Genomic DNA, 27682 nt, shown 5'->3' on the forward strand with positions numbered 1-27682 from the left:
CAGGGTCCTCGTAACGCTGCAGCGTATGCGGAATTCGAGGGTAGAAATTCGTTAATTTCCTGAAACTGCAGGAACGTAATTATCTCCGTGGTCCACCGCGCTAATTATAACAACGCGAGTCGAGACACATCGTTATGCGGCTGAAACGGATTCGTCCGCATAGCTGCCCTTCTGCAGGATCATCCTACCAAGCTAAACGCTAAAAAACACTCGTCCTCCCTGAGGATGAATTTCTGCTGAGAGGTTTTGAGTGAGTTTCGTCCAAACATCAGTTGTAGGAACTTTGTGAATGAGTAGAATCACAACAATGTTAGTTTGTGGGGCATTGCAAAAGCTGAGGATAAGTTCGCTAATGGATGGTGAAATGAAGAAATAGAAAAAAAAATTTTGCAGGGTAACCAAGTAAATTTCACCGTTGTCATCATAAGAAAACATAACCCGGGGGATGAAAACTTTCAAGCATAACAATATTCTTCCTAACTACTAAGAAGCGTGGCGATAAAAGAAACTAGTGAAGTAAGTATTAAGGATCCGTAACGCGAGTGCCTTTAGTGACTCAAACCAGATGTATCTGACCATGAAGTTCTTGTCTAGCCAGTTACCTTCGTGTTCTCGAATGAAGAGTTCGTCTGCGTTCAACTGTGAACCGACAGCGAGGCCGATAGAAATGAGCCCGGTTAAGGTAAGTGTACCAGTTATTGACCCTGTCCCAATTATTGACCTTTTTTGGTTGTGTCGGTTTGATCCTTAGTTCTAAAATTGCCAAAAAATAAATTTGTAGAATTTAACCCTCCAGCAATTGGTTTTAGTCATCGAGAACTTCACAATTTGTGACGTCAATTTATAATTTGGGAAGTAAAAGAGTCAATAAGTGGGCCTAAATGTCAATAACTGGTACACTTACCTTATATCAATTTATTAACTATTCACGCTAATTATTAATCTTTCGGTTAATGTGAATTATTAACTCATCATGTTACTCAACAGCCAATAAACTCTGTGCTTTATTAATTTTAACAAAACGACTAACGTTAATCGCAGTTATTTACAAAGTACAATATAGATGAATATATGTATGCCGGCGCATTAAAAATCGTCCTTGCTTCCTTAAAATCTCGATATAAACGGAAACGCGCAAATACCATATATACTGTAACGTGGCGTTTCAGAGTCGCCCGTCACAAGGGCACACAACCGTTATTATTTCTAGTTTACGCAGTAAAGTTCTCTCGTTTCTAATTGACAGAATAATAATTTTCGTAGCGTCATTTGCAACTTGGGTAAGATCACGTCGCCCAGTGACGTGTAGTTTAAGTAAATTCTTGTATTATATCGCTTCTCCCGACCTACGTTCATTTTTCTCTGTTAACTACCGTCTCTCGTTTCAAAGCTACCGTTTAATTTTAATCTACCGAGATCTTTGTGAACAACGATTGCTTATTTTATTAACTACCGCTGTCGATACCATTTCATTTGCCTGTCTCAACCATGTAACTTTCCCGACAATATGATCGATTGACCTGTTCATTTTTCCTGACTTGAGTTTATTCTTTATTTCAGTATTTTCTTTAATTCTGTAATTATTGTTAGCTGCCTTGAATACCGCCACTCTACCAGTTCGTGTGAGTACCTGAGCCTAGCCAGCCATACAACGGGTTCTCTATTTATTTTTCGTACGGTTTCGTGTTATTTTTATTGATTCGTATTATTGTTTGAAAATCGACGCTAACGCGTCTGGCGCCCAACATAATTGATTTTGTTATAGTTTAATATTCTGAATAAGTGGAGAATCGCGCCAAAGTGTCAACGGTAAGTCCTCCCCCGCGGGTAACAGAATTTAGCGTTACAGTACATTTACAAAATTGTCCCGCGGTAAGGCTAATTTCATTTAGATTATCACCAATTATCAGTAACCGAATTGCCACCATAGAAAGAAGGCGAGTAGGTTGCAGTTCACGACCAGGATTTAGACAGATTCTTGGACCTTTCGGTACTCGTAAACGCTTCCACGTTCGACAAACTTTTCCGTCGCAGTCTTCTTGGCGCCATTTAAAAACTCGTTGGAACTTGGCGCGCCGTAGCCTCCGCCGCCTGGTGTTTCCAGGGTGAAGATATCCTTTAAAATGAGAAAAAACATTGTAACAAACAATTGCAGATGGGATATGTCAGAGTGACTCACCCCAGGGCAAACGGGAACTGCCGTCTTCGGCCCGAGGTTAATGCCGCGACCGTCAGCCTTCTTCAAAGTGTTCTTTCCACGGGCACCGGGTAGTCCACCCTCAAGACCCGGTGGATTGTGAACCCGCCGCTCCGTCAGTACTGACAACGTCATCGGAGCCCTAAAGAGAATCTCTCGAATTACTCCGTCACCACCCCTGTGAGCTCCGGACCCCCCCGTGCCCTCGCGCAAAGTGAATTTCTTCAGGATAAGCGGGTACCGCTGCTCCAAAATCTCCGGGTCTGTGATTCGCGTGTTCGTCATGTGCGAGTGAACTCCGCCTCGGCCATCCCAAGTCGGCCCCTTTGATAAGGAGAAAAACGAAGAAGACAAATCAGAACAAATGTGAGGAAAACAGTCGAGGTTCACATACCGGCAAATTGACTGTAACCGATAGGCTGAAATGTGGCAATACATTTTTATAAAGAATTGCGAAGGCGGAAAAAACAACCGCAACGAATGATTACACCCACCGCTCCACTGCCGCCAGCTACGGTTTCGTAATAGCCCCATTTCTTGGTCCCAAGTGTGACGTTGTTCATGCAACCCTGAGAGGCAGCGCAGGCCTTAAAGGCGGCGAGTACAACGTCGACAACGCGTTGGGATGTCAGGACGTTCCCACCAACTACCGCCGCGTCCTCGGAAGGATCGAGCAAGGACCCCTTGGGGATGATAACTCGTACCGGTTTCAGACAGCCCTGAAATCAACCGACAACCACCGACAACGTCGTCGCTTATTCTGAATAACGCAAGTTTCCATGGCTGACGTCACCGTTGCTCTTATCGTGCTTAGAGTCTAACTTACCTGATTCAGCGGCATGTCTCGTCCAACGATACTCCGCAAACAGTATATCAACGCTGAGAGAGTGATAGCTCGTGGAGCGTTGCAGTTTCCCCATACTTCGTAACCCGTTCCACTATCAACAAAGGCGTGCCGGGTTCATGGATAGTCTTGATTCGTGGTGAGAAAGATATACATATTGTGAGGGTAAAAAACAAAACTCACGTGAAATCGAAGAGCGCCTCGCCACGCTCCACATCTATATCAACGTGGAGTCGTATCTCGCTACCGTCGTCGAGATAGTCATGGGCGAAGAGCGTCGTGGCTCCTGTTTGCTGTAGTGTCCTCAGTCCGACCTCCTTCAACATTTCCCGAACCGCGACTTCGGCGTAGTTCTGAATGTGCCCCATGTACGCCTGGACCACGTCTAGCCCATAAATGTCAATGAGTTCGTTTACGAGAAGCGTACCCTGAGAAATAGAGCAAAAAGAAAAACTCGGATCAAACAGTGACACGTACTGTTAGTAGCTGTTTGGACATTATACTGGGGATAGATAACAAACCTTGTGATTGGCTGCAATCTGTGCCCTCAGATCACTGAGATTGTCAGCCAAGTTCCGAGTTCCTGAACTGCCTGGAATCTTTCCAGGCTCCATCAGTTTCTCAGTCAACTCCTTTTCTCTGAAGATCCCCTTGTGAACTAGCAAGAAACTTTTAAAGGTCGCACCTTCCTGCGGAGAGGCACGAAGGAACGTGAGATGAAGAGTCGGGCAAAGCGAGAATTAGAGATGCGGAAGAACCGCCGGAAGGAAATAGAGCTTACCTGAAGAAGAGTAGTAGAATTTGGTGGCATCGAACCGGGCGTTATTCCTCCGATGTCAGCGTGATGACCCCGACTTGCTACAAAAAATACTGGATTCTCTGAGCCGCTAAAAAAGGATATGTAGCTGAAATTCTTTAGTTTGCATAGTAATTTGCACGTTATTAATCGAGAATAAATTTACTCACGCGTGAAAGACAGGCGTGATGACTGTGAGATCTGGAAGATGAGAACCACCGGCGGATGGATGATTGGCCAGGATCACGTCACCGGGAGTGAAGCGACCCTCGAACGCCTTTATCTGAAAACAGGAACAGCTTGAATGTAGCTTCTTTTATGAAGAAGATAACTTGAAGATCAAGCATTTACCTGATATTGAACAGTCTCTTGCATAGCACCAAGATGCACTGGAATGTGAGGAGCGTTGGAGACGAGACCACCATCCGGACCGAATACCGCACAAGAAAAATCGAGACGTTCCTTGATGTTCGTCGATATCGCAGTTCTCTGAAGTATCCTGAAACGAAACATAGCGTATCTCACCGATAGCTAAAACCTTTATTAGCCCGGTTCAACTCGGCTATACATATAATCAGTTCTGGATGAAAATACTAACCTTCCCATTTGCTCAGCGATGCTCATAAAACGGTGGGAGAAAATACTCAACTGAATCGCATCTAGCTCTGGTGTAACTTCGCTGCGACGAGCAGCTCCAATCTTGATCATCGTGTCTCCGCGCGACGTAATGACCGCCGAGCAATTCGGTTCGATCAGTAGAGTACCAAGGCCATCCATGATAATGGCGGGACCAAAAAGAGTGTGTCCGGGTGCCAGAGCGTGCAGCTGATAGACGTTGGTGTCTTGATACCCACCCTCGAAGTACACTCGGGTAGTCTATTTAAGTAATCAGACAACATGAAAGCAAGATAGTCGTATAATTATCATACGAAAATCTTTCCTTTTCACCGTTTCGTATTTACCTTTTCCGGCGTAGGAATTCCAGACGAATCCGGTAGGGCTGACTCTTCGGAAACAACTGTTTTGCCCACTCCACGGACTCTAATATCATCGACGAACACCTTTCGACCAGGCATCGTAAAACCGAACTCTGTCTGATACCTCAAAAAATATATTTACATAAAATTTAAGTGTTATTGAGTTTGTTTTCAAAAAGCCGCATCGGCCAAACGATGTACTAAAAATGAATCAGCTGTGGACTGACCTCTCAAGAAATGTAGCTAGAAAATCACCCTGAGCTGTTCCCGATTTCCCAGTCTTCGGGGTGCACATGAGGGCACAATCTGTGCCTTCGTACCGTAGGTGTAGGAAGGGCTCGGTGAAAATGGAAGTCTCCGGGAATCCTTGGTCTCTTAGTCGTGCTCGTACCTTCTTCGTCATAGCTTCGAATCGCTCGTCCAATCGATTGAAGGCCTCCCCTGAAACAATTTAATAATTCTTAGAACTTTGCTATTTCTAGGAATGTTCTGCTGCATTCACATTGCACCCAAATGTACACGACCTTCCTCATACGCCTCAACGCTGGGTTCTTGGACCTCCTCGACCACATCAGCCAGCGCCATTCCGTAGGCGGATAAAATCCCAGCGTACTTGTGAACAAAAACGGTTCCCATACCGAGGGAACGTGCTATGGCACAAGCATGCTGTCCTCCAGCACCTCCGAAACAGGCAAGAACGTGCCGCGATGTATCGTAGCCTTTGGCCTGGGTGAGGGCCCGAATGGGACGACACATCGCTTCGTTTGCCACCCTCACAAACCCCATCGCCACCTCCTCAACACTCATAACCTCAGTTTTGGTCCCGGAACAGGCTTGCCTTGCCAGGAATGTGTTGATCTGCGGAATTTGTGAGATTTCAGTGATGGAAAAACGGTTATTTACACAAGCTTCGAAGGTAGAATAACTTACGTCGTCAGTGAGGGCTTTGAATGCCTTCACCGTGACAGCCTCGTCAAGAGGCTCGTTCTCTTTAGGCCCGAAGATCTTTGGGAAATACTCCGGCAGCAGGCGTCCCAGCGCCAAATTGGCATCGGTAACCGTGAGCGGACCGCCTTTCTTGTAGCAGGCAGGCCCGGGGTGAGCGCCAGCACTTTGTGGCCCGACTTCAAAGAGTCCCGATCTGAAAAACAACATCGAACCACCTCCAGCTGCCACTGTATTCACGTCTAGCTGCAGCATGGACGCGTCGACGGTAGTCCGGTTTGTTAGGCAATTATTACTTACTCGTCATTTTGATATACACAGATGTGACTGTTACCTGCGCTGCCTGGATCGTCACTCCCGCAGTGGTGCTCTCGTAGACGTGTTCGAAGGCCCCAGCGTATCGACTGACGTCGGTCGACGTCCCTCCCATGTCGAACCCGATCACTGGAAGGTCACTTATTTTTTGGTACGTCGTCATTGCGTATCCAACAACCCCGCCAGCTGGACCGGAAAGAATTGCTCGAGACCCGTTAAAGCTGCGAGAGAAAAGTCAAGAAAAACCTTTCGTTTAGAATCGGGAGCAAAGAAAAAAATCAGAATAAGTTTTGTGGGGTGATCACTGGAACCATCCACCTTGGCCTAATGAAAAATAATGATATGTAGGTAAAGGAAAGATCCAAAAGCTGAAAGCCGCTCATCTTGAGGATTCAGAACGAACACCAACCATATTTAAAATGAATCATGTGCATCGTGCCAAGCGCCAGAACCAAACAGAGAATAATTGGTAAGGATTGTACTTTGAATCCAAATACTCACGACGTCATCGGTGTCAGTCCACCGTCACTCTGCATAAAAAGGACGTTCACTCCTTCCAAATTATTTTTGAAGCCAGAAGCGAAACCCTAACAAATATGAATCAAAAGTTGCATTGTAATTTTAGAATCTATATGTTACGAGCAGCGTTTCGTTATGCATTGTACCTGCAAGTAAGTCTTTATGTGAGGAGTGAGGTAAGCATCGGCTGCGGCAGTGAATCCGCGGGGAACAATTCTGGCCATAGGCATCACAACGTGTGAAAGAGATATTTCAGTGAAACCTATTTCACTGGCAAGCTCACCGACGCGAATCTCATGCTCAGCGTATCTGTAAAATGAAATATTAATCCATAATTACTAACGAAATGCTTCATCTAAAAACCAGACAACAAATTTAAACTTACGAATAACTGTGCGCCAAGACCACAGCCAGACTTTCGATTCCCTTTTTTTTCAAACCTTCGAGGTCCTTCTTGAGCTTCTGCTCGTTAAGTTCTTTCGTTACCAGAAATTCTTCGCCTGTGGTACCCTTGACGCGTTTCCAACCTCTGGTCATGTCCCCCAATTGGCATTTTCCTGGCAGAGCCGGAACCACCCTACAACCCACCTCAACCACCTCGGAATAGAGAACCTCCGGCGTCACGACCTCCTACAATTCCACCCCTAATTCACGTTGATTCTGCAAGTAGCGGGGCATGTAGTAGTGCTGTATATATACCAGATCAAAAATGTTTGGCCGGGCCTGATTTCCGATGAAAAGTAGCTCCTTGAAGCCTTCGTTAACCAGAAGCGCCATCCTCGCGCCCTTTCTCTCCAATAGGGCGTTTGTGGCTACTGTCGTCCCCATCCGGATCCACGCGATCTTCGATGTGTCAACAGCGCCGTCCATCGGGACACCCGTTTCCTGCATATTGTACATACATTTAAATACTTGATTCGTGAAGGGTGTACCTTATCATTTCACAACTCCATAACTTTAGATGATATCAAACAACTTCTCACCAACGGTAGACCTGACAAGTCCCCTGAAACTTTTGCGGCATTTTTCGTTGCAAACGTCTAGACAATCGATTACTGTTCGTAATGTGCTACTATGATGTATTAAACGTATCATGATAACCATATGAAACAATCTCACGAACAGACTCGTGAAAGATATTACACATATCCTTGACATTTGTCTCCGTGACTTGTATTCAACTTTCACAATACTCTTAAATTATTGTGTGGATTCGAATTACAAGTAACACACTACATAGGTCCACATTTTATCCGCACTTGATGGGTACTTCATAAAAATCACAGAGAGTGTAAGCATGAATATTATTTTTCTGTAGAATCCACGCTCATTCCTATTCTCTCATACTAAATTTACATGAACTGGAAACTTTGCTGTTCGATTGCATAAGTAAGCATTTTGATGGAATAACTTCCCGAGCCATAGTATGCGTACATGCCAGTATACGAGTATTGTAACCTATCTTGTACTCTGGCACATTTTTACCAAAATAGTACAAGATCTCTACAAATACGTAAAAATCTGCCAGAGGATTGATCTATTAATAATGTAAAAGTGACATGTAAGTTGGATTTTTTAGCGATGAACCAACAATGGCATCGAATCGTTTTTGATTCCTTCTAATCTTATTTTGGTCGTTTACTGAATTTTGGTACTTTGGATATTGAAGGAAGGAAGTTAACGTTTCACTGGAATTTCTGTCGAACAGGAAAAAGAAAATATATGATCAAGACACATAGCCTAACAGATCAAACCATCAGGCACTTGTGCATAAACGAAAGAACTCCTGTTCAGGGTAAATTAACTTCTAGTTGAAGTTAGGCTTGGTTAAAACTTAACAAAATGGTAAATCAATGGAAGTGGATAATTATTGGAAATAAAAATCTGATCAAAAATTGATATTTTCCAAGTCCGGTTCGAAATACGAATAATCGTGCATAGTGTTCTCATATCCACATTCACACGCAATACGTAAATGAAGCCACAGTGTCCTTGACACCCGTTGGTCTGCCTAACCCCTACAGTCGGGATGGGACGTCATATCGATTTCCTCCGGGAGGTTTGTCGAAGGTACAGAGGTAAAGGGGAGGCATAAGGGAGCGTGGAGGAAGAGAAGCAGAATCAGGCAGTCGAGACGAAGACCTCGAAAGAGAGAGAATCCTATCGGCGTGTGAATGTGAAAGTATCGCTTGTTCGCCTGGGCAACGAACATGCAGCCTAATGCAGTAGCTGGGCTGAAACTTTCTGTAAAATTGGTCAGTTCAAAAGATCGAAAGATAAGAAGTTGAGCGGAAGGACATTGGTATTGCACAGCAAAAGTAGAGGTGTAGTGCATTGTGGTGTCGTAGTCAACAGTCTGGTTGTCAATAAATGCAAGCAAGGCCAAACACGAAAAAATCAAGCTTTACTAACTTTGTTCGTGCATTTACGGAACTCGGCAGTACTTAGAAATATGTCTGTGTTGATTCGTTTTCTATACTTGAGGCAATAACGCCACGTTTGATTTTTCTCTTTTCTATTCTCTGGAAGTAGAAGGATTATGACAGATTCTTAGAAGTTTCTTAAAACAGTGATATTCGTTTGAGACGACAAATACACTCAGTTTGTCTCGGTGCAATAACCACGGAAAAAAGAGAAAAAATATGAAATGAAATATCTGATAAATTAAAGAATTGGCACCTTTCTATTGAGATTGTGTAAAATATCTTGGTAGATTCTCAGATTTTCATGCAAGTTTCTCAATGTTATGTACGAAGAATAGTATCTTTTCGAATTTACTAATTAGGTCTCAAAGCGTTCCAAAAGGGGTATCATTATACTTTTGAAACAATACATATGAATCGTCAAAGAAACGTTGTGATCAAGGAAAAATTTCGAAACTTTAATTTTCAACGGGAAACAAAGAAACATGAAATTAAAAATAAATAGTAAAACAGAGAAGAAATTGAAAATGGTCATTTGCCAAATGGCTGCTCTACTGATTGATCATAGTATTGTACATTCTAAGATGATGTTGCGACATCAAAAATGATTAAAAACACTCTCAGAGAATCTTAAAGCCACCCAAAAGCCTAGCTTAGACTAGATTTACTCAGGTATTTACATGAGATTTCACTCCTTCTATTAGGTACGTTATGTAACAGACTCAGATATTTAATTAACACATCTTCGTAGGTAAAATTGAACTCGTCTTTTGTAGAAGTAGATGTAGAAGAATTGCAGATCATTACAAGAATTATAAGTATTTGCATTGGTGCTGAGAGGGGAAGAAAAAAATTAGGAACATAATTTCCAGCAAACGTTCCTAAGCATCAAAACTGACGAGACTGATTGTAAGAATCGCGGAGCTTCTAAAATTAGGAAATCATTACCAAATGACATTACGACGTAATCTGGGAAAAACCAAAACATTATCTCTATCACTCCGATCAGCGTACACTTATTGCCCCATTAAATCGTTACAACATGTGTAATTAAGCCTCCCATGCGTTCGTTCAATTCAATCATCCAATATCCCGATGACACCTGTACCAAGCATGGCGCTCAATGAATTCAAGTGCTACAAAAATAAATTCCCACAAAATGCGATCTGGCACCACTAACGAACGATAATAACTTGACAAAGTGTAAATTATTAATAGACTTGTAATAGCTGTACATGAATCGGCATCCTCTGCATCACAAGTTTGGGATTCAATCTCAACAGAATTGGTCACAGCCGTGAGACCAATGGATCCTGACCTGCTCGAGGATTCTGCGGATTCCCTCGCGGGGTGCGTCCTCATAGTTGCTGGGATCAACCGAGAGGAGCTTCATCACGCGAACCTTCCCGCCCGGACATTCCGCGTAGACGTCGGTGAAGGTACCGCCACGATCAATGGCGAACCCGAATTTATCCTCGACGACCATGATCCTGGTTCGACTGCTTTTCCTCCTCAATGCTCCCTGAGCTCCACAATAAGTATCTTGCAATACTGCACGACTACTCAACCTCAAGCCGCTATGTGGGGTAATAAATTAGGTAATATTAACGATCGTCAATGTTATTCATATTGCTAAATGGTACCGTTGAAAAAGCAATATGTTGTTTCGTTAGTTCAACAGTGTCGGCCAATAAAAGAGTTTCGGTAAAAACTTATGAAACGAATTGGCTCATGAATAACCATATTTACTCATACATATACGGATTTTCCTTTTTTCGGCTAAATAACATTCATCAAAACTATGACTAGAAATGTGTACTAAAAAATTATTCAAATTTGCAACTTGAAGACAAACCGTCGAAAAAAAATTAGATGATTAAAAAATCATAACTAGTAATTTATTCGCCGTTACATAATTCAATTGGAAAAAGTAGTGAACCAGCCAATCTGAATTGCATTATTGCATAGAAATTTTGTGCGGTAACAGAGGTCCCCCCCCCCCCCCCCACACCCTGATATTAGAATAGCATTGAATCAATTCTTGTATTGCAGTTGCATCAGCTGTGCATTGAAATCGATAAATTTTTACCAATCATCGCAAGGCTAATGCGTCAGATGCAAGTCATCGATTTCACTGAGTTACAACACTATAAAAGACTAGGTATTAGCTCAGCTGTATTGTGAATGACCGTGCATTTATCAGATAGTTGACAGACGTATGAAAACAATGTTACGTAACTATTATATTTACGCTTTATTCATTTATTTTGATTTACAACTGATATTGAAGACAATTCAACATTTCCTCCCGCGTTATCTATCGCAAATTGTTAAATATTTGAATAGCAGCACAGACTTGTGTCCTTGCAACTCTTCACGGGCTGGATAATGAGATGTACGGCACCACGAATAGTTGAAAATCGAATTCAGTTGAAATTTACAAAAAATTGATCTATATCGCAACTCGAAATTGATGCAGTCGATATATGACAAGTAACGAAAATATGAAAATGTAAAATAAAATATTGCTATGATACGGATACAAAATAATATAACTATATGTACCCAAAACATATATATGACATAATGATCTACGTGATGGGACGACCCATTTGTGATTGTGCCACTTGATTCTACAAGCTTAATATAGTAAATACGACTTCTTGACAGCAATTCCTTGAATCGTACAATGAGACGACTGATAGTGACACAAGATTAAAAAATTGATCAAGAGAGTGGACAACTGAGCGGTGAACCAAGGATGGTTCCTACATCCACGTGGGTGATGACATTCGTGTCTAGGCTCTACAGCACTATCAGAAATAGTCCTACAGCAAACGATAAAGCTCAACAGTGACGTAGATGTTACATTGAATTATATAATAATAATATATATCACATAAGACTGTATTGTTAAGTGACGCCTGTGCGTGAAACTAAAATCTTGACCTCACACCGAAGGTATAAGATAACGGATATAAATAAACCACACGTTTTTGATGTAAGTTGTTAATGATAAGCAAAAACTTACATCTGATCACACTACACAAAAGCGGCTCCTACGATGCGTGATATCAGCAAAATACTTGACGGTAAATAAATAAAGTTGGCAAGAGTTGGAAGTGTTGTGGACGACGCCTGAGTAGGTGCAGGGTGTTATCACTCAATCAGCCCTTTGTACCGTCCGAGTAAACATCTCTGTGTGGAAGACGGTAAACAGAGGACAGAGCGAACGACGGCCGTTTACCAGAAGAAGCGACTTGTGCGCAACGCCTTCATGTGGGTCACACGCGCTCGCTGGCTCGCTTGCTCGGTTACAACTGATACTGATTTCTTGCCGCGGTAGCATTCGTCTATCTATAATACGGTACCATGCGCGATTCGCGGCACCTCGATTCACCGAACTCGCCTATATTCGTGTTGGAAACTTGGAATGCGAGTCGGTTGGTACGCATGTTGTATCTTGTAACACGCAACCGACGAGAGCGAGAACAATCACTTTGCTGCGATAACCGTCGAGCTTTCACTCTAACGTGCCTTGATCTCTTACCTGGTCATGTGATGTCGACGTCGCACGACAACGTCGGTAAAATTAACTAATTATTAACCGGGTTCGTTCGATGTCAGTTACAGTAGAGTTAGAGTACAGTTGGAGTACAGTCTCGTTGGCGCTGCTGGTACGTGGTATCATCCTGTGTACAAACCATGTTTGACGTGACGTAGCTTCCCGCTGAAAAAAAAAAGAATTGGTTGTTCGCATGTCATCTTGTAACCTTCGATATAATTGTGTTATTCATTTCTTATCAAACATCGGTTGTTGTGAATATCCAAGAGAATGATCAGTACAGTGCAAATTGCGTCCAGCTACTTAACGTTAACAAATGTGTTAAATTAATCCTACAGTAACTTGCATTGAGCATCCCTAGAACATGTACATCAAATTGGTTGTCTTGTGGAACAATTTGTAAACAATTGATACTGACTGATGTGACGAATATCCAAAATATCTAATTTGGGTAGGACACGTGTTGTTCTATCCACACAACCCACGTTTTATGCACATTGAATTAGTCGTCATTCGATGGTACTTGTGAAACATTCGGATTAGTCAATTCTGCCACCAAGTTGCAATGTAACGGAAAAATAGCTGCATGTAATGGTTGATATTTGTACGTGTATAGTTTGTCAGTATAAATATCCAGTGTTTTTAAATGATTTATAATCGAGCCATGATAATTATTGAAGCATGAAGTAGCTGGTTGGCATGAACAGAAGAACATGTACCAATTCTAGGCGTACAAGTGGATTGGCAGTTGTGCCGTACGTACGATGGACACACACGCGTACCGCGTTTCTCTTCTGCGGTTTTTTCATATCATTGTGGTATATTACGCAAACCACACTTGGAGGCCGACACCAATGGTGCGTCCCGAAATGAGGACGCGTCAGAACTTATATAAGATGCACCTCCAAAGGAAAAATGCTCAAATCTAATAAGAATAACAAATAAACCAAATGGTCTCTAAAATACCAATACGCCGCGATATCATTCGTTCGCGGAACTCATTCTTATAATTATGCTAAAACATGATAAGCTTTCATGATTATATACCTAAAACTGATTTCCGACGGTTATTACAATGAATAACGGTGGAATGAATTATACGTATATTGAGACAAATGACCATTTTGCTTTCCATAATAAAAGGGTATTTCGTCAGACCCAACGCGAATTTGGCGGATTCAAATTCGCGATGCTCTGACCTCTAATAAAAAAGGGAACCCAATCTAACAATTTTGGCGGTCCTCCAGCTGAGGAATGTCCGCTTCCCGGTGCAAATTAAACCGTTGCTTTAATTTAATGTACTTACTTCCTCACGGGTGTATTAGCGAAAGTTTTTAACTAAAGTACAAGCTCGGCCAATTGAATATTCCTTCTTTACTCACAATCTCTTGTTCTGGCGGGCAACGTAAGGTCGATGACAATTTTCAGTTAGACTATTGAACAGCACACTTAATTTTATTAAACAGAATGTGTTACACTATCAGCTACTTTGAGGAATTTGTGCAATTAAAATTAATGAATAATACAATAACGAATTAATAATTTTAGAATAATACAAAGTGCTTATATGGCGAGTTAATCGCAGGCTTAGTGATAATGATAATGATCCCTCGTACCGACGCTTCATCATATATATATCCCGATCCCGTGTTGTCCAACGGGAGGTTCTAATCGTCGGTGACCGGCGATACCCGAGAGGTCATAAAGCATGGTTCCGCTGACCTATCGATTCTTATGGAGACTTGACCGATAGGTGAGTTGGGGGTCATTACGGCTGTTGATCATATGGGTTTTTTTTTGGGTAGTAGTTCGGAGGCTGGAAACGACTGGACAATTTGTATTGTCTCAATATGTTAAAGCATATTTGTTTACATTGTAATATGCGGATAGTGGTTACACCGCAGGATTTACGAATGACGATCTTTTGAAATTTCAAAACATTTTATTCACTACAAACAGAATGCAACATGAGATTTTAAACAATTATAGGAATAACTTAAATCTTTGCTTGTACAGATATACAACAGATGTATGTATACTATCATAATCTATATTACAATATAATTACATAGGTATATGGTACGGTATATAATCCAACAACGTGCGACAAGAATCAGACATATTGTTCTTTATTTTATACGTGTTTGTATAAAATTATTTCCAAGCAAGCTGACCAGGAGAAGTTATCAAAATGCGTGAATTAACAGTTCCTCCAGACTGGATAATGTTTCAGCCTGAATACTCTAACTACCTACGAATGATAGCTTTACTATAATAATTATGTTAGAGTAGAAGTCTACATACAAGATGATCTAAAAAGGAGCCCGCTACTCCCGAGAAAACTTGGCACCATCTTTACTGTAATGAAATAATCTGCGCTACCAGACAGAACGAAAGTCTAGCAGGAGAACGACAGAGCCAGTCAACAATCCGCAAGCTTGACAAAGACACAAGACGGCTAACACAACCGCCGAAGACGGAATGTGACCGAAGTTGAGTCTGTCCAAAGCCAACCTAACTTAGCATTACTTGACCTATCTAACCTACAAGAACGACAACGTAACGTGCGAGGTTTTATATTGAACACGTCAAATATATACATATAAAATAGAAAATACAAATGGAACGTGTAGCGTGACGTGAACGCCACAATGGTACTAATGTATTGTATACGCATACTGAGTAGTATGCAAAGTACGGACTAAATGATATGAAACAGTGTTGACGTAGGAAAATGGCTCGTGTACATTCTCAAGCTTCGTGCCAAATGCCACTCTTGGCTGAAGACATGAATTTGTTCGGTAAGGCCTTGAATCAAAAGAAATTCAATTTAATCCACTAGTACTCGATTCAAGAATTCCCTACTGAACACTATTTGGTTGCCACCAGGGGCAGGCGAGTGACACTATAATACCAGTACATAACAAAAACTCGAGAAAGTATAACTGGTAAGTTTTTACTTGTATTCATGCAGCGAAAAATGGCCGTTGACTGATATGTCCTTGATTGAAAGAGTCGAAGATATCCTACCTATAAAAACACCTTATATGTACAAGAAAGAATACCATCAAACTCTCAATTTTTGTTGCACCACTTCTTAGCGAATCAATCCAATCGGTATATCATTCAAATATCAAAGTTCTACTGTCTATAACATAATCGCAAGCATGAAATGAAGAAAACACGTCTCTAATTTGAAAAAAAAATGTATGACAGTCATTATTTTTTATTTCTCAGATCAAAGCACAGAAATTTTATACACACAGGTATTCGTTATATCGCTTGAAAACCTTGCATGGCTTACCTATAATCGAACTCTTTGCTCCACGATGTCGGTGTAAAGCTGCTCTGTGAGTCTAACGTAGAATCCAGTTTTGTCCAAAAAGTATACAGGATCGTTGATCTGTTGACCGACATACAGACATTGAAAATAATAAAGATCATTGACGTGATCGACGGGCAGCTAAAAGCAAGAAAAGAATTAATTAATTACCTTTTTAACATCGAAAGCCTCGAGCTGCAAGTCCCGCTTCTTTATCTTGAAAGTCCCTGCGGAGAGAGAGCGAGAGAGAGAGAGAACAGAAAAAGACGTTAATGACATTTAGTACAGGGGTTGGAGTACCGATGATAATGTTTCTTAATGTTCTAGTACGAACACGACACTTCTAGAAAAGAATAGCAAGAAAAGAAAACAAAATAACGATGAAGGAAAAGCAATAATTCACCCGAGCAAGTGGTAATAAATTATATAATTTAGAAGCTTTTCCAGCCTCTCTGTTACCCGTTATTGAAAACTCGGTTAGAATGCGGATGAAGAGGGGTCGTGCATAGGCTGGCAAGGCGTGTTTCACAGCTTCCGCAAACTTGTTAAGGTTCAGCGAGCGCTCGGGGTCATAGATAGCGGCCATTCCAGCTTTACCCTCGGTCCCAGGTACCTTAACAATATCCCGTTCATTTTAAATTCTATACATACGTACATTGACTGTTAACTAAAAAAATAGTATCATAGTTGGACAAATATTTACCTCGACTCCGTAGACGGCGGCGTCCCTAAGACCAACTACGTTACTGATGACGGCCTCGACCTCCGAAGTCGCGACGTTTTCTCCGCGCCATCTAAAAGTATCTCCAGTTCTGTCTTTGAAGTAGAAATACCCAAAGTCATCCATCACCAAAATATCACCTGAGGAAAAAACGGAATAAAGTTTCGTCTCTGTGAAAGAAGCAGGTTTGTTTTACTCCCGACGTTAGAGTTTAGACTCGCACAGAAAACCAACCAGAATTGAATACTCGATCACCCTTCTTAAATACATCAAGAATGATCTTCTTCTCGGAAGCTTTCTTGTCAACGTAACCACTGAAGTCATTCACCGCCTTCTTCGGGTTTATCTTACCGACGAAGACCCCAGCCTCGCCTATAATAGGAAGGAGACATGAAGACGTTAAAATCTCTCTTTCAAACTCCGTCGTGTTCCATTTTGTCTGTGGCAAACAGTAATGTTCTTTGTATAAACACACTTTTACTGCACTGGCTATGAGTCTGTATACGAGCGTATAAGGGGATGATATCAGACCATCTTCCGGCTTTATACGCCTTAAGTGAGTACAGAACGACGTGATTTACCTGGCTGACAGGGGATGCAGAAGCCGTCGGGACCGCGCAGAGGTTCGCCAGTTTCCTCATCCACTCGAAGCAACGCAACGGGATAAAGTGCTCCAGCGTACCTGGGCACGAAACCCACGGAACCGACGCGGCTGTCAATATTGACTGTGAAATAACGAAGCCTCGTCAATACGTATTTTACCCTAATCGTTTAACATTCATTTTAACATTAGGCGGCCAGAAAAAGAAAGTGCAGGTGTATTTCGACCTACCAAGATTCGAGTTTCCTTCTGTGGCGCCGTAAAACTCTCCTATCTGTTTGACGCGAAATCTCTCTACAAAGGGCCCCCATATTTGGGCCTTAAGTCCGTTGCCAAACATGAGCCGTACCGAATGGGAAGTATCCGTAGAACTCGGAGGAATGGCCAGAAGATAGCGGCATATTTCTCCTATATACTGTGCCACCTGTAGCGATAAAACCGCAACAAACATGAGCCAATCTCTTCGAGAACGCCGTGAAAAATCGTTAGTATTTTTATATCGAAGCTCAACCTAAGCGAAGAATGTTATAAAAATTTTACATTGAAATACATCAATAAATTAATTTCACTATGAATTTCGAGCCACTGTTAATCAATATCCTTAAAGCTCGTTGGAGAATAAAGACGACAATGATGAAGAGCAAAGTTGCATGGGAATTAAGTATCCGATATTCTGTTCTTCATATCGCCAAAATACCCTGACAAGATGTCTTACCGTGCACTCGTAGTGCACACAGTCAGGCCAGAATTTGGAAGCGCTGAAACGACGGCGAAGAACGACAGTGATTCCACGCAAAAGCGCCTGACCCGCACCGACAATACCACCAGCGGTATGGTAAAGTGGAAGCGCGTCGTAAATGCGATCAGTCGTCCGAAGTCCAAGCATCGAATGGACGCCACAGGACATCAACATGTACCTACGACAATAGCAGCGAAAGTGTAAGTCGAAGAGAATATTTATTCGACATCGGAATATGCTTTGCAGTTGAATGTAACGAGCGCGTCGAATAGATTTCATAATGTGTGATTAGTAATTTGTGTAACTTGAAACGAATTCTACTGGATACCTGAGGTTCGTGATAACAGCGGCTTTTGGCATTCCAGTTGTTCCCGAGGTGTAAATATATATCAGCTTGTCCCGGGGACTACATTTCACCTGCGTACCATCAGCGGAGAGCTTGTCGCCTGATATTTTAGAAAATTCGATACTAAGATCGATCGACGCCGGCAATGACGTCCGCACCGAAGTAGGAACATCAGGCCACCGATAAAGCGTCAGCCCGGAAATCCCATCCTTGACCTCATTGACGGCTGTAACGACGAGACCCAAATTGATCACCGTAATTTTCACCCCTCAGAGAAACTGGGCAAGCACATTGTGCTGAGCTCATTGGTGCATCTCACGAAGCATTGCCTCACCGTCCGCAAGCTCCGAGCCAAAGATCACTGCCTTACAGTCAGCTGCCCGGATGCTGTGGATAAGGACCTCGTGACGCAGATTCGTGTTGACGAGGGCAGCAACGAGGCCCACTTTGCTCAGTCCAAGCCAGAAACCTACGTACTCGGGTCGGCTGTCCATTATCAAAGCGATGCTATCACCACGGGCCAGTCCCTGTCTGGAACGGAAAAACCGCGCCACCCGGTTGCTGAACTCCTCGAGCTGAAACGTGGCAAAGGGATCCATCAAAGCAAAGGAAAGTCTGGTACTGTCCCTCAACGTGTAAGTTTCACTCGTACATAATGTAGAGAACTGCAGTGATTCACAGGATGCTAGGAAACCATAGTACCAATTTATTGTTCATGTAGGCTGTCAAAAATCAGCATGAAGCAGCGACGAGCTTGACACAAATCAATTATCAGAGTACGGTGAATGTCGTGAATGAATTCCCCGATGTTACCGTATACCTATCTTCTATACTCGTGTAAATCGTTTAACAGTTCATTACCTGTTGGTAAGTCCATTCCTTGTCTTCGAAAACGAATGCGGCGTGGTCAGGATGCGCGGCAGCGAGCCGCGCGAAAACCTCGGCGACGGTGAACCCCCGAGATTCCCACCACCAGAGCAGAATGTTAACCCGCAAAAACCTGAACGAACCTCTGAAACGGAATCTCAACATTGTCATCTATTTCGCAAGTACCACAAGGTTGTGTTATATGTTCTGGCACCCGTATACTTCTATTACTTTATCCAGGGTACTGAAAATTTATTTCGAATGTAGATAGCTTAATGCAATGTTTCGTAACCGCATATCCAAACCGAATGCTAAGCGCACAGAAAGTTGAATTGAATCATTGAATGTATCACGCTGATCAGTCCTCATTGTTTCCTCGTCAACTTGTTTCATTACATTGGACATGTTGAAACATTCCCGTCATCGAGACCTGCTTCCCTTTGATTTAATTTTCCCGTATGAGCTTGCAGCTAGAGTTCCGGAACTACTTCTCCGGTGTAGATCATTTGAATGGACTTTAAATTCCAACGCCCATTCAAATTACGATTGGGTAGATGCGTGGTAACTCTTACGAGAAAAATACTTTATGCGGGGGATAAGGTAGTGGATGCGGGCACACACGTATGTCGCGGATAAAACACATACAGCCGCGTCACACTTATCAATTATGTGCATACTAATATCACTGCGCGAGGCGTCCGTAACGACCCTTCTAACCGTGCCATATGTTGTACTGGATAATTCGCTATATAAAGACACGCTGCACACGTATGTGGGTAGGTATATATCCAAGTACCGTGTACATACGCTAGGTACTTCGTTTCGCTTCTCATTCATCGCTGTCGCCATCGCCGAAAGCCGCTGCAGCTCCTCAACTCTGCATTTATCATTAGAATTATCCAAGCGCGAATGAAGTATGAAACTATGTCAAGTCAAATGATGTTCCAGGCGAATAATGTGCCGGTACTAAATTTATTCGGCGAAAAGGAAACGCTGTGACTGACGCTTTTTATCTTCCCGCTGCTGAACACGTGTTACATTGTGGAACCCAAGTCGGGATCAAATTGTATTTTCTTCCTCTTCGCGGGACGAATGAGTCGCTATTAGGTAACTCGGCTTCATCCTCATGCAAGCCCCATTCTGGAGAGCAGCAGCAGCGCAGTCATTTGTGTCTAATTCAAGATGAAATATACTGGCGAACGGAAAAGCATAAGTTAATGCTACTCTGTTTGCTTGTCTTCTAAACGGATAGATTCGAATTGTCTGATTGTACTCCGAAGCACATCCTTATATTCATACTCTTCCAGCTTCTCCATCAATGCTTTTATTTTCTCTGATGTTTAAGCAATTTTCTACAATGGTCTAATGATAAAAATATAACTAGGCCGGTGCAAGATACGCGTGGGCTGCTTTACGGTTTCAAATTTTTTCAATTTCGGAACGTACGAACAGCTATTCGTTAGTTAAAGTAGACTGTAATAATTTACTATCGGTAACTGATATTCACCCAAGTTAGTACACTCACGTACCTATAATACCAAGGTTGCAACTCCGAGGCCCGTACACATTAAGAAAGCATAAAATTTCTGCATTGGAGTGTAATATAACATTATGCCCCACGGCTGCCACATGAAATTCCAGCGTCGCGGATGCGTCGAGGCGGGCGCATATAATAATACTACATATATATGTAGTATTATATATATATATATATATGGTATAGAGTACGCAAGAAGACTCGAGTGTCAAGAGGTTTGTGTTAACATTCATAAACTCACAGAATATCCCTTGGTAGAGTTTTGTAGAGTATATAAAGCATTCTTCGTCGATTTCCGGTGAATAGGAAACCTCCGAGTAGCACGGCCCCGACGGATAACAGAAGCTTATTAAGCTCCGTCATTGTGAAGGAGGTTCCGGTCGGCCCGGTCCCAGGGAAAAAACTCAAGATCGCACCTGCGTGGAGCGCAATTAATATTGAGAAAAAAATCGCGAGGTGGCGCGCGGGCCAAAATCACTCCCGCGGACGAAACAGAGGGAGACGAGTACTTTTCAAGGGAATAACGACGCGTCGGAAAGAACGGCACAATTGCGACTAAACGACGAATCACTACGCGAGCAGTCCTTTTGTCATTGAGCTACTCCGCTCCGCGACGACAACACGACGATAACTGATCGTAAGCTCCCTGCCTGCACGTATAGCCCCTCATTCAACCAGGAATTCGTGTGCACGTGACCACATACGTACACAAGCTGCCTGCACCAACGCTAAGAGCGAACGAACGAACGAACGCCAATTGCCGTTCATATGACAATTTTCTGCTGTCAAACGGAGCCGGGGTAACACGTACACCTCTCTTCATCCTTACACTCTGACGCGCTGCATGCACGCGGCACAAACACAGGGACTACTTTGTAAGTATGTGGGTACGTATAACTATGTATTACTTACTCCGCGGCCAATAACAAGCTGACATCGGATGTACAACCAGCGGATAATTTTACGCTGCCGAATTTGCAATCTTTCACGTTCATCCGAGGGTGGAAAAAAAATTCTTTTTAATTACAAATTCTTCTGCCTAATACCTAAGCGTTCTTCGGTTCTTTTCCTCGGTGTATATATAGTTATCCTCGTTTCGTTATCTGTTTATTCTATATTATATTCAGACAAATCGCGTAATTCTCAGGTCTTTTCAGGCTGAATCACTATCACGTATTTTAAATTTGAATCTTGATGATACGACAAAAACACCTCAACTATACCTCTTACGTTATATGTGTTATCGTAGCAAATTGGAAAAATAACTTTATTTTCCGAAATATTGTAATCAGGTTGTCGCAAATTTTCCAGTAATCAGTCGTCTAATAGCTCAATATTATTAGGTGCGGTTTCCATTGACATGAATTTCCCTCACTGAAATGCGACACGCCCATAAGCTCATTTGATTCTCCGTTGTATCATTGCATTCATTTGCTTTTTTCAAACTAGAGAGGCGTTCAGATTGCTAACTCTACTAGCACCATTGAACGTAAATTGAGTGAAATCATGGCGAGTGGAAAAGAAGTACAGATGATGAGGATACATGTCAACGTAGCCCATGACCGTCTAGACAAAGTATTTTTACAAAGGGAGTTTCTGACAATCGATGAAAAAAGTGGTCGATGAAATACTTGTGTATAATTTGAATTCCTGCAATAAAACTGCGTCAAAATAAACACACATAGTGGCCGCAACGGTTATAATGACGCACTGTATATGCCTCGCGATTTCTCTAACAGTATTGTGATTCAGCGATAATCACTATGCAGTGTTGGACAATAAATTCAGCGATACGAAAAAAAGGGATAACCCATTAAGACGCTCGAACGCGGCGGTAAAATGGTCTGTAACTTTGTCACCAGTTTGGCGCCACATTCTGGAATAATCGTCTAAAAGTTACAAAGTTACGATCTTACGGACAAATAATATGCTGGTCATGAATTGACAATCTTGCGTATATTCAATCAGTTTTTAGGTCAGAGAACGACCTACTCACTTCTTGCGTAGAATTATACCGTTGAATAATTGAGGGATTGTCAAAGCCTCTTGTAATTTTCAGAAGTAATTCACCCAAACGTCTTAAGCACTTAGGAATCAGTGATTAAGTTCGTAACCAGCGTTCGTAGATCCGTCAATTTCATATAGGTACGAAATCGGGGCTTAGCAGTGGTTTGAAGCTATTGATATATTATTAACATTGTAAGTAATTTAGGTGACAGTAAAGGCCTGTGGCCTTATTTGCGTGGTAGTCACATGTCCAGCGAGTTGAAGACGAAACGAATGGAACCAACACTTCCAATGCATGTAAATGAACGGTACAAAGCATACATGTGCCTTCGGCTAATTGACATATTCCTGGATCTACTCGTTCTACTTTCACTCGGAATTTCAATCATTTTTAAACATTATATTCCAAGTACGCGTACGATGCAAATTAATCCTGGAAAAAACGTTCTCATACATATTATACATGTACGCACGATTATGATAATCTGATCAAGGCAAAGTGGAAATTATACTCTACCAAATAAGCAAGAAACTGGACTTGTTAAACAGAAAATTTTTAATTCACGTTAGATTTTTCCAATGCGCCCGTTTGTCTGCTAATCAACTTTTGAACTTATATGAAAGACAGATTTATAGTCAAGTGTCGTGAATTATCGTATTCAGCGATTTTTAACAGATTCCTCGTTTTAAATAAAACAAGCAAATCGCCAATCAGAATTCATAATTACAGAAACTCATTTGGAGGAAATCGTTGAAGACAAAGTGTTTTGCAAATTTCACTGCCAGAGTGCATCATTTTTCGCGGTGCAATTTTAAATTCTATTCGCAAACATATCTTTACTTTAGCCCCCATGAAATTTGCTTGAAGGTAAAACGAAGAAACTTCGCAGAGAGTTTTGAAACAGGCTAAACTTTGAACGGACAAAATGAATTATTAAACAGCCCCATATAGTTGCTATTGGGTAGAAGAAGTATCAGACAAATAGGTAGGTAGGTTGGTAGCTCATGGAATTTCGAACATGATTATACGTATGTAGAGATACGTCGTTTATTTATACATAGTTACAAGAATAACATTTATTTTGGCTACATGCTAATTCACGGAGTAAAGTTCGTTATCACAAAATATATTACAATTATTTAAACTGAAATTATGATACGTATTGGAAGGCAGTCGCATGACGTCAGGAATACCATCTGATCAAAGTACCTGGAACACGAAAAATGATATCCTTTTTTTCGTCGTAAAGCGGTGGAGCGGTGTCTGGAATTTGAATTTTTTAAATTTATTCAATGAAATGAAAGCTCAATCAACGCACCTAGAAATATATTTTGTACCGAAGTGTACGGATAAATCCGGTACAAATTCAGTCTGCCAGCGTAAAGAAGAAAGGCGCATATAGGGTATAATTTGCTTCGCATTCATTATCACAAAATTTGATAACATGATCGAAATTTATTTTTTCTAAATGGTCGTAGTTACGTTAGAAATTTATATCCTTATGAATCGTATTTCAAGTAGAATGGCCAATCCCATCCTAGAATTATTACTTGCGTAATTCTTCTAAAAACTTGTAAAAACGCAGCGTGTTTAAATGATAATTTATGACCGCTAGACCTTCTCAACAATTTTTTGGCGACCATAAAATGTTGTAGTCTCTACCTCAATCAGATCAGTGGCTTTCCGTCTATAGCAATAATTGATATGTTGGACAACAAAATATCTACAGAAACAGGCACGAATGGTTTCAATGCCGCGTTGCGTGATTACGCTCCGTGGTATTGCAAGTGCAGTCGAGGTTTTTAACTCACGGAAATTGGATCTGGTAGCGTGATCTATATACAGTAGTGCAGGTATTATAATTACGTAATTTCACACCACTGGCGATAAGCGATAGAAATATTCAATATCTCAGATCTCAATACCTTGGTTCCTACACAGGCTGTTTCACCAGTCCAATTAACTATCTGATGACTAGGTAAAGCACCAAGATGTCCAGAACTGAAAATTATACAGGCCGAACCATCAGCGCGGCATTAGAGGCTAGTTCTCGTTAAATCAATGAAAAAAAGAAACGAAGAAAAAAACTCAAGCGCCTATATACGTATAAATCTTCGGTGAAAGATTTTGTCATCAGAAGTAGACCTGTGACAAGCTTTTCAATTAAGAATCAGTTACAATCGCATTGTAATTATCATAAATTAATTAACCATCGGTCAATATACATAAATGCGGAAGTTATAAACAGAATGAAAGTATATAGATATAGATTATCGATGGGTATCGTTAAAACGAAGTGGTAACGAGATATTTCTTTTAGAACAGTTTGAAATGCGAGGTCAAAGGAGATGTAGAAAACAGATTGAGGAACTGATGTGTGCTGACCGAGAGATTTTTTTTATAGATTAACTTTTCACCAGGAATATTGGTAATGCATGGAAATTTCATTAAATTTCATAAACGTGTACGCAATGCGTACAAGAAAGTAACGGACAAACAGCTAAAAGTATGAACATAATTGTCGATATCTTTTTCATAGAAGCCTTAGGTTTCCTTTCATACCATGTACAGAATCAATAAAGGTAAGAAATGCATCTTATCAGTTATTAAAATATTGTGACAGTGATTCCTGGAAAGATGAATATGTAAAAGTGGTGAAATATAAAATGTAAGAGAATGACAGTAATGGTGACTAAAAAAATTCTCAAATTATTAAATGCATAAATTTTGAAAACTTAGAATTGGAACATCTCTGCTGTTCAAATTGAAAAGTTAGACATCATTTGGCAGGAAAGTTGCTTACACGAAAAAATAATTCAATAAGCCACACCTGCTGAAGCTTGCAGCAAAAGCTGGTGACGCCGTGTTACCAAGGGTGAGTCAAAGCGAGTCGAGGTTTACTCACCAATAATACTCATAACTATTGTCAGAATAATGGTGCCGACAATGATTCTCATCTTCATGTTCTGCATCCAAGCCCTGCGGTGTGCCTTCTTTGCCGAGTCGTGAAACTCGTGTCCAGCCATAGTCAGCCGTTCGCTGGCCACTTCTAAGTCTTCCATTTTTTCTCCTCGTTCCATCACTTTTTGCACATTTTCACGCATCACGTCTGTTACTTCCTTTATCTGCATACGAACACTAAAATAAACAAATTATTAAAATTCATTGAATACAATTATACGCAGTAACTCTAATCTGGATTTCGGTATTATTCTGGATTATCGGAGAGCATATTTGCAATAGGCCAGAAACAAATCTAACTCTTCGATAACTAATTCTATCTCATTTTATTCCACGATTATTGTAATTTTAAAACAGTTCATTTGAAAAATCTGAGGTACAGAAAAATCATGATTGAATGAACACTACCTGTCCATTTTACGATCTCTGTATGGCTGACTGGTCGAAGTACTCGGGCGGCTGGAACGATAAACAAAAAAATTTCTCAGATGAATTGAAATTGAGTCTCATATTATGAACAGCGATAAAAAAGTAAGTTCACAATATGGATCATATGTCTATGGTATGGATAATTGATCGTTCAAGCATACTTGAAAAGCATCTCTTCATCTGGATCGCTGTCATGATCAAGGAGGGTCTCCTAAGGAAATAAACAAAAGAAGGATTAGATTCTGACATCATCTAATAATAATTCTGAGCTTTTTGACTGTCTTGAACCGTGTAAACATTAGACGGTTGCTGATGACTCACGGCTTAAGATTAATCATACAAAAAACAAACACACCTTCTCCACGTCGTCGGCTTTGGCAACGTCGTCACGCGGCACATTACGCTTGAACTTCGGAGGCATGTTTGATGGTATGTCACAGGATACTATTAAACTTGTCCCGGACGGCAAGTACTCCAGTCGTTCCTTAAACTGGATGTGGAGATACGGTTAAAAGAATAAAACTCAAGGAATTCCAAATACAACGTCCATCTTTATCTGTCATACCGTTGAAATCGCTCATGCAGCAGACGACAGACGGAGCGACAACAATAACAAACGGCGCTGAACAATTCATTAACAGCTGGTCATACGGAGCATTGAACGCCCCCATTTATTTACTTCAAAATGAACTGATCCATACCAGTTGCATTATTTCGTTTCTTGCAACAATAAGTAAAAATCATTAGAGACCCTCTGGTGAAAGACTTGGATGAAGGGTAACATTTTTAATGGTAGCGGCCATGTCGGCATATTTGATCACAATCACGGTCTTATAGACAGGTCTGGGCACTCCAAGCCCCTTCCTATATAACGCAGCGTGACCGTCTTGAAGCCTGTGCTTCTCAATTTGTGCACCAAAGACCGGAGCGCTGCAATCTCCGAGGCCAGTGTATGCGTACTGTAGGCCTCTCCCTCACTAGCGTTAACGGCGAAAATTCACAACATCGGCTTCATTTTCGAGCACGGTTTTACAGCTGGAGTGCCCAGACCTGTCTATAAGACCGTGATCACAATCAAAGAGGCAAAAATGTATCAAGCAATACTTCATTCGTGGTAAATCCAATTGTTGTACACAGTTGGTCACTTTGCATTTTGCAATGCCAATACGTTTAACTGACATAACCACGTAAATATCTTGTCTTCTTCCATTTCATGTGTTTAAAAAGAATAGAGAACCTTTCGACCAAATCCCAGGCGGCATGCTCGTAACCGTGCTCGTAAATTATTAGACTTACCGACTCACACTTTACCCACCTTACCCTCCGAGCGGACATGACATATCATTGAAGGCCTGCGCAGTATGCTTCTTTCTACAGAACGATTACCCAATGCTTCCGCTTTCGATTTACATGTTCGAAACTTCGACTAGAGGTAATAGTGAGAAGCGGGTCACAAACGGTTTATTTATTATTCATGTCTAACAGTAAGTTTAGATTTATTTCGATAACAATGGAAAAAACATACGTCACAGTGAGATATTAAGAATATACTGATCTAAGTAACTCGTAC

At 41.4% G+C, this 27682-nt stretch overlaps 3 protein-coding genes and 2 long non-coding RNA genes across 9 annotated transcripts; 2 read left to right on the forward strand and 3 right to left on the reverse strand.

Annotated features, from left to right (window-relative positions):
* Positions 1-1347: 1347 nt before the first annotated feature.
* LOC124177277 (5-oxoprolinase) lies at positions 1348-12568 on the reverse strand. 4 transcript variants are annotated; one of them, XM_046559461.1, is made up of 21 exons: positions 12048-12548; positions 10335-10593; positions 7293-7478; positions 6979-7223; positions 6740-6902; positions 6576-6661; positions 6094-6295; positions 5745-6005; positions 5339-5672; positions 5042-5255; positions 4800-4938; positions 4436-4713; positions 4189-4336; positions 4008-4120; positions 3823-3928; positions 3563-3730; positions 3225-3469; positions 3024-3135; positions 2692-2916; positions 2180-2521; positions 1348-2116 (listed from the first exon to the last, which is right to left on the reverse strand). In XM_046559461.1, the coding sequence occupies exons 2-21, from the start codon at positions 10500-10502 to the stop codon at positions 1967-1969; spliced, it is 3885 nt and encodes a 1294-aa protein (XP_046415417.1). In that variant the 5' UTR covers positions 10503-10593; positions 12048-12548; the 3' UTR covers positions 1348-1966. The 4 variants fall into 4 exon arrangements, with proteins under 4 accessions (XP_046415417.1, XP_046415418.1, XP_046415420.1 ...); XM_046559462.1 differs by lacking the exon at positions 12048-12548 and having other exon boundaries at positions 10252-10386; XM_046559464.1 differs by lacking the exon at positions 12048-12548 and having other exon boundaries at positions 6979-7237; positions 10252-10386.
* On the forward strand, positions 8723-11452 carry LOC124177279. The gene is made up of 2 exons (XR_006869572.1): positions 8723-8848; positions 10300-11452. It is a non-coding gene; the product is annotated as an uncharacterized LOC124177279 (long non-coding RNA).
* Positions 12569-12676: 108 nt separating the features above from the next.
* On the forward strand, positions 12677-15546 carry LOC124177280. Its single transcript, XR_006869573.1, has 2 exons — positions 12677-13185; positions 13310-15546. It is a non-coding gene; the product is annotated as an uncharacterized LOC124177280 (long non-coding RNA).
* Positions 14504-21389, reverse strand: LOC124177278 (long-chain fatty acid transport protein 4-like). Of its 2 annotated transcripts, none has more exons than XM_046559466.1 (13): positions 20956-21389; positions 19172-19322; positions 18645-18885; positions 18293-18536; positions 17941-18142; positions 17457-17736; positions 17206-17349; positions 16859-16996; positions 16607-16764; positions 16363-16516; positions 16075-16130; positions 15886-15984; positions 14504-15611 (listed from the first exon to the last, which is right to left on the reverse strand). In XM_046559466.1, the coding sequence occupies exons 1-12, from the start codon at positions 21075-21077 to the stop codon at positions 15886-15888; spliced, it is 1989 nt and encodes a 662-aa protein (XP_046415422.1). In that variant the 5' UTR covers positions 21078-21389; the 3' UTR covers positions 14504-15611. The 2 variants fall into 2 exon arrangements, with proteins under 2 accessions (XP_046415422.1, XP_046415423.1); XM_046559467.1 differs by having other exon boundaries at positions 17457-17649; positions 20956-21355.
* Positions 21390-23732: 2343 nt separating this feature from the next.
* LOC124178528 (vesicle-associated membrane protein 4-like) lies at positions 23733-27428 on the reverse strand. Its single transcript, XM_046561959.1, has 6 exons — positions 27409-27428; positions 26468-26602; positions 26274-26323; positions 26092-26142; positions 25628-25860; positions 23733-23985 (listed from the first exon to the last, which is right to left on the reverse strand). Exons 2-6 carry the CDS (start codon positions 26531-26533, stop codon positions 23906-23908), a joined length of 480 nt encoding a protein of 159 aa, XP_046417915.1. The 5' UTR covers positions 26534-26602; positions 27409-27428; the 3' UTR covers positions 23733-23905.
* Positions 27429-27682: the final 254 nt, after the last annotated feature.

Source organism: Neodiprion fabricii, chromosome 3 (assembly GCF_021155785.1).
Source record: "Neodiprion fabricii isolate iyNeoFabr1 chromosome 3, iyNeoFabr1.1, whole genome shotgun sequence".
Classification (NCBI taxonomy): domain Eukaryota; kingdom Metazoa; phylum Arthropoda; class Insecta; order Hymenoptera; family Diprionidae; genus Neodiprion; species Neodiprion fabricii.

Coding starts and splice junctions, on each gene's coding strand:
- LOC124177278 (XM_046559466.1), bottom strand. CDS start 21,077: ATGACGGAGCTTAATAAGCTTCTGTTATCCGTCGGGGCCGTGCTACTC. Junction 17,737..17,940: donor GTGTGCACTACGAGTGCACG/GTAAGACATCTT, acceptor TTCTTCGCTTAG/GTTGAGCTTCGATATAAAAA. Junction 16,517..16,606: donor CCGCCGTCTACGGAGTCGAG/GTAAATATTTGT, acceptor GATATTGTTAAG/GTACCTGGGACCGAGGGTAA.
- LOC124178528 (XM_046561959.1), bottom strand. CDS start 26,533: ATGCCTCCGAAGTTCAAGCGTAATGTGCCGCGTGACGACGTTGCCAAA. Junction 26,324..26,467: donor AAGCCGACGACGTGGAGAAG/GTGTGTTTGTTT, acceptor TTATTTCCTTAG/GAGACCCTCCTTGATCATGA. Junction 25,861..26,091: donor AGAGATCGTAAAATGGACAG/GTAGTGTTCATT, acceptor TGTTTATTTTAG/TGTTCGTATGCAGATAAAGG.
- LOC124177277 (XM_046559461.1), bottom strand. CDS start 10,502: ATGGTCGTCGAGGATAAATTCGGGTTCGCCATTGATCGTGGCGGTACC. Junction 7,224..7,292: donor GGCCAAACATTTTTGATCTG/GTATATATACAG, acceptor GTGGAATTGTAG/GAGGTCGTGACGCCGGAGGT. Junction 2,917..3,023: donor GAGACATGCCGCTGAATCAG/GTAAGTTAGACT, acceptor GGTTGATTTCAG/GGCTGTCTGAAACCGGTACG.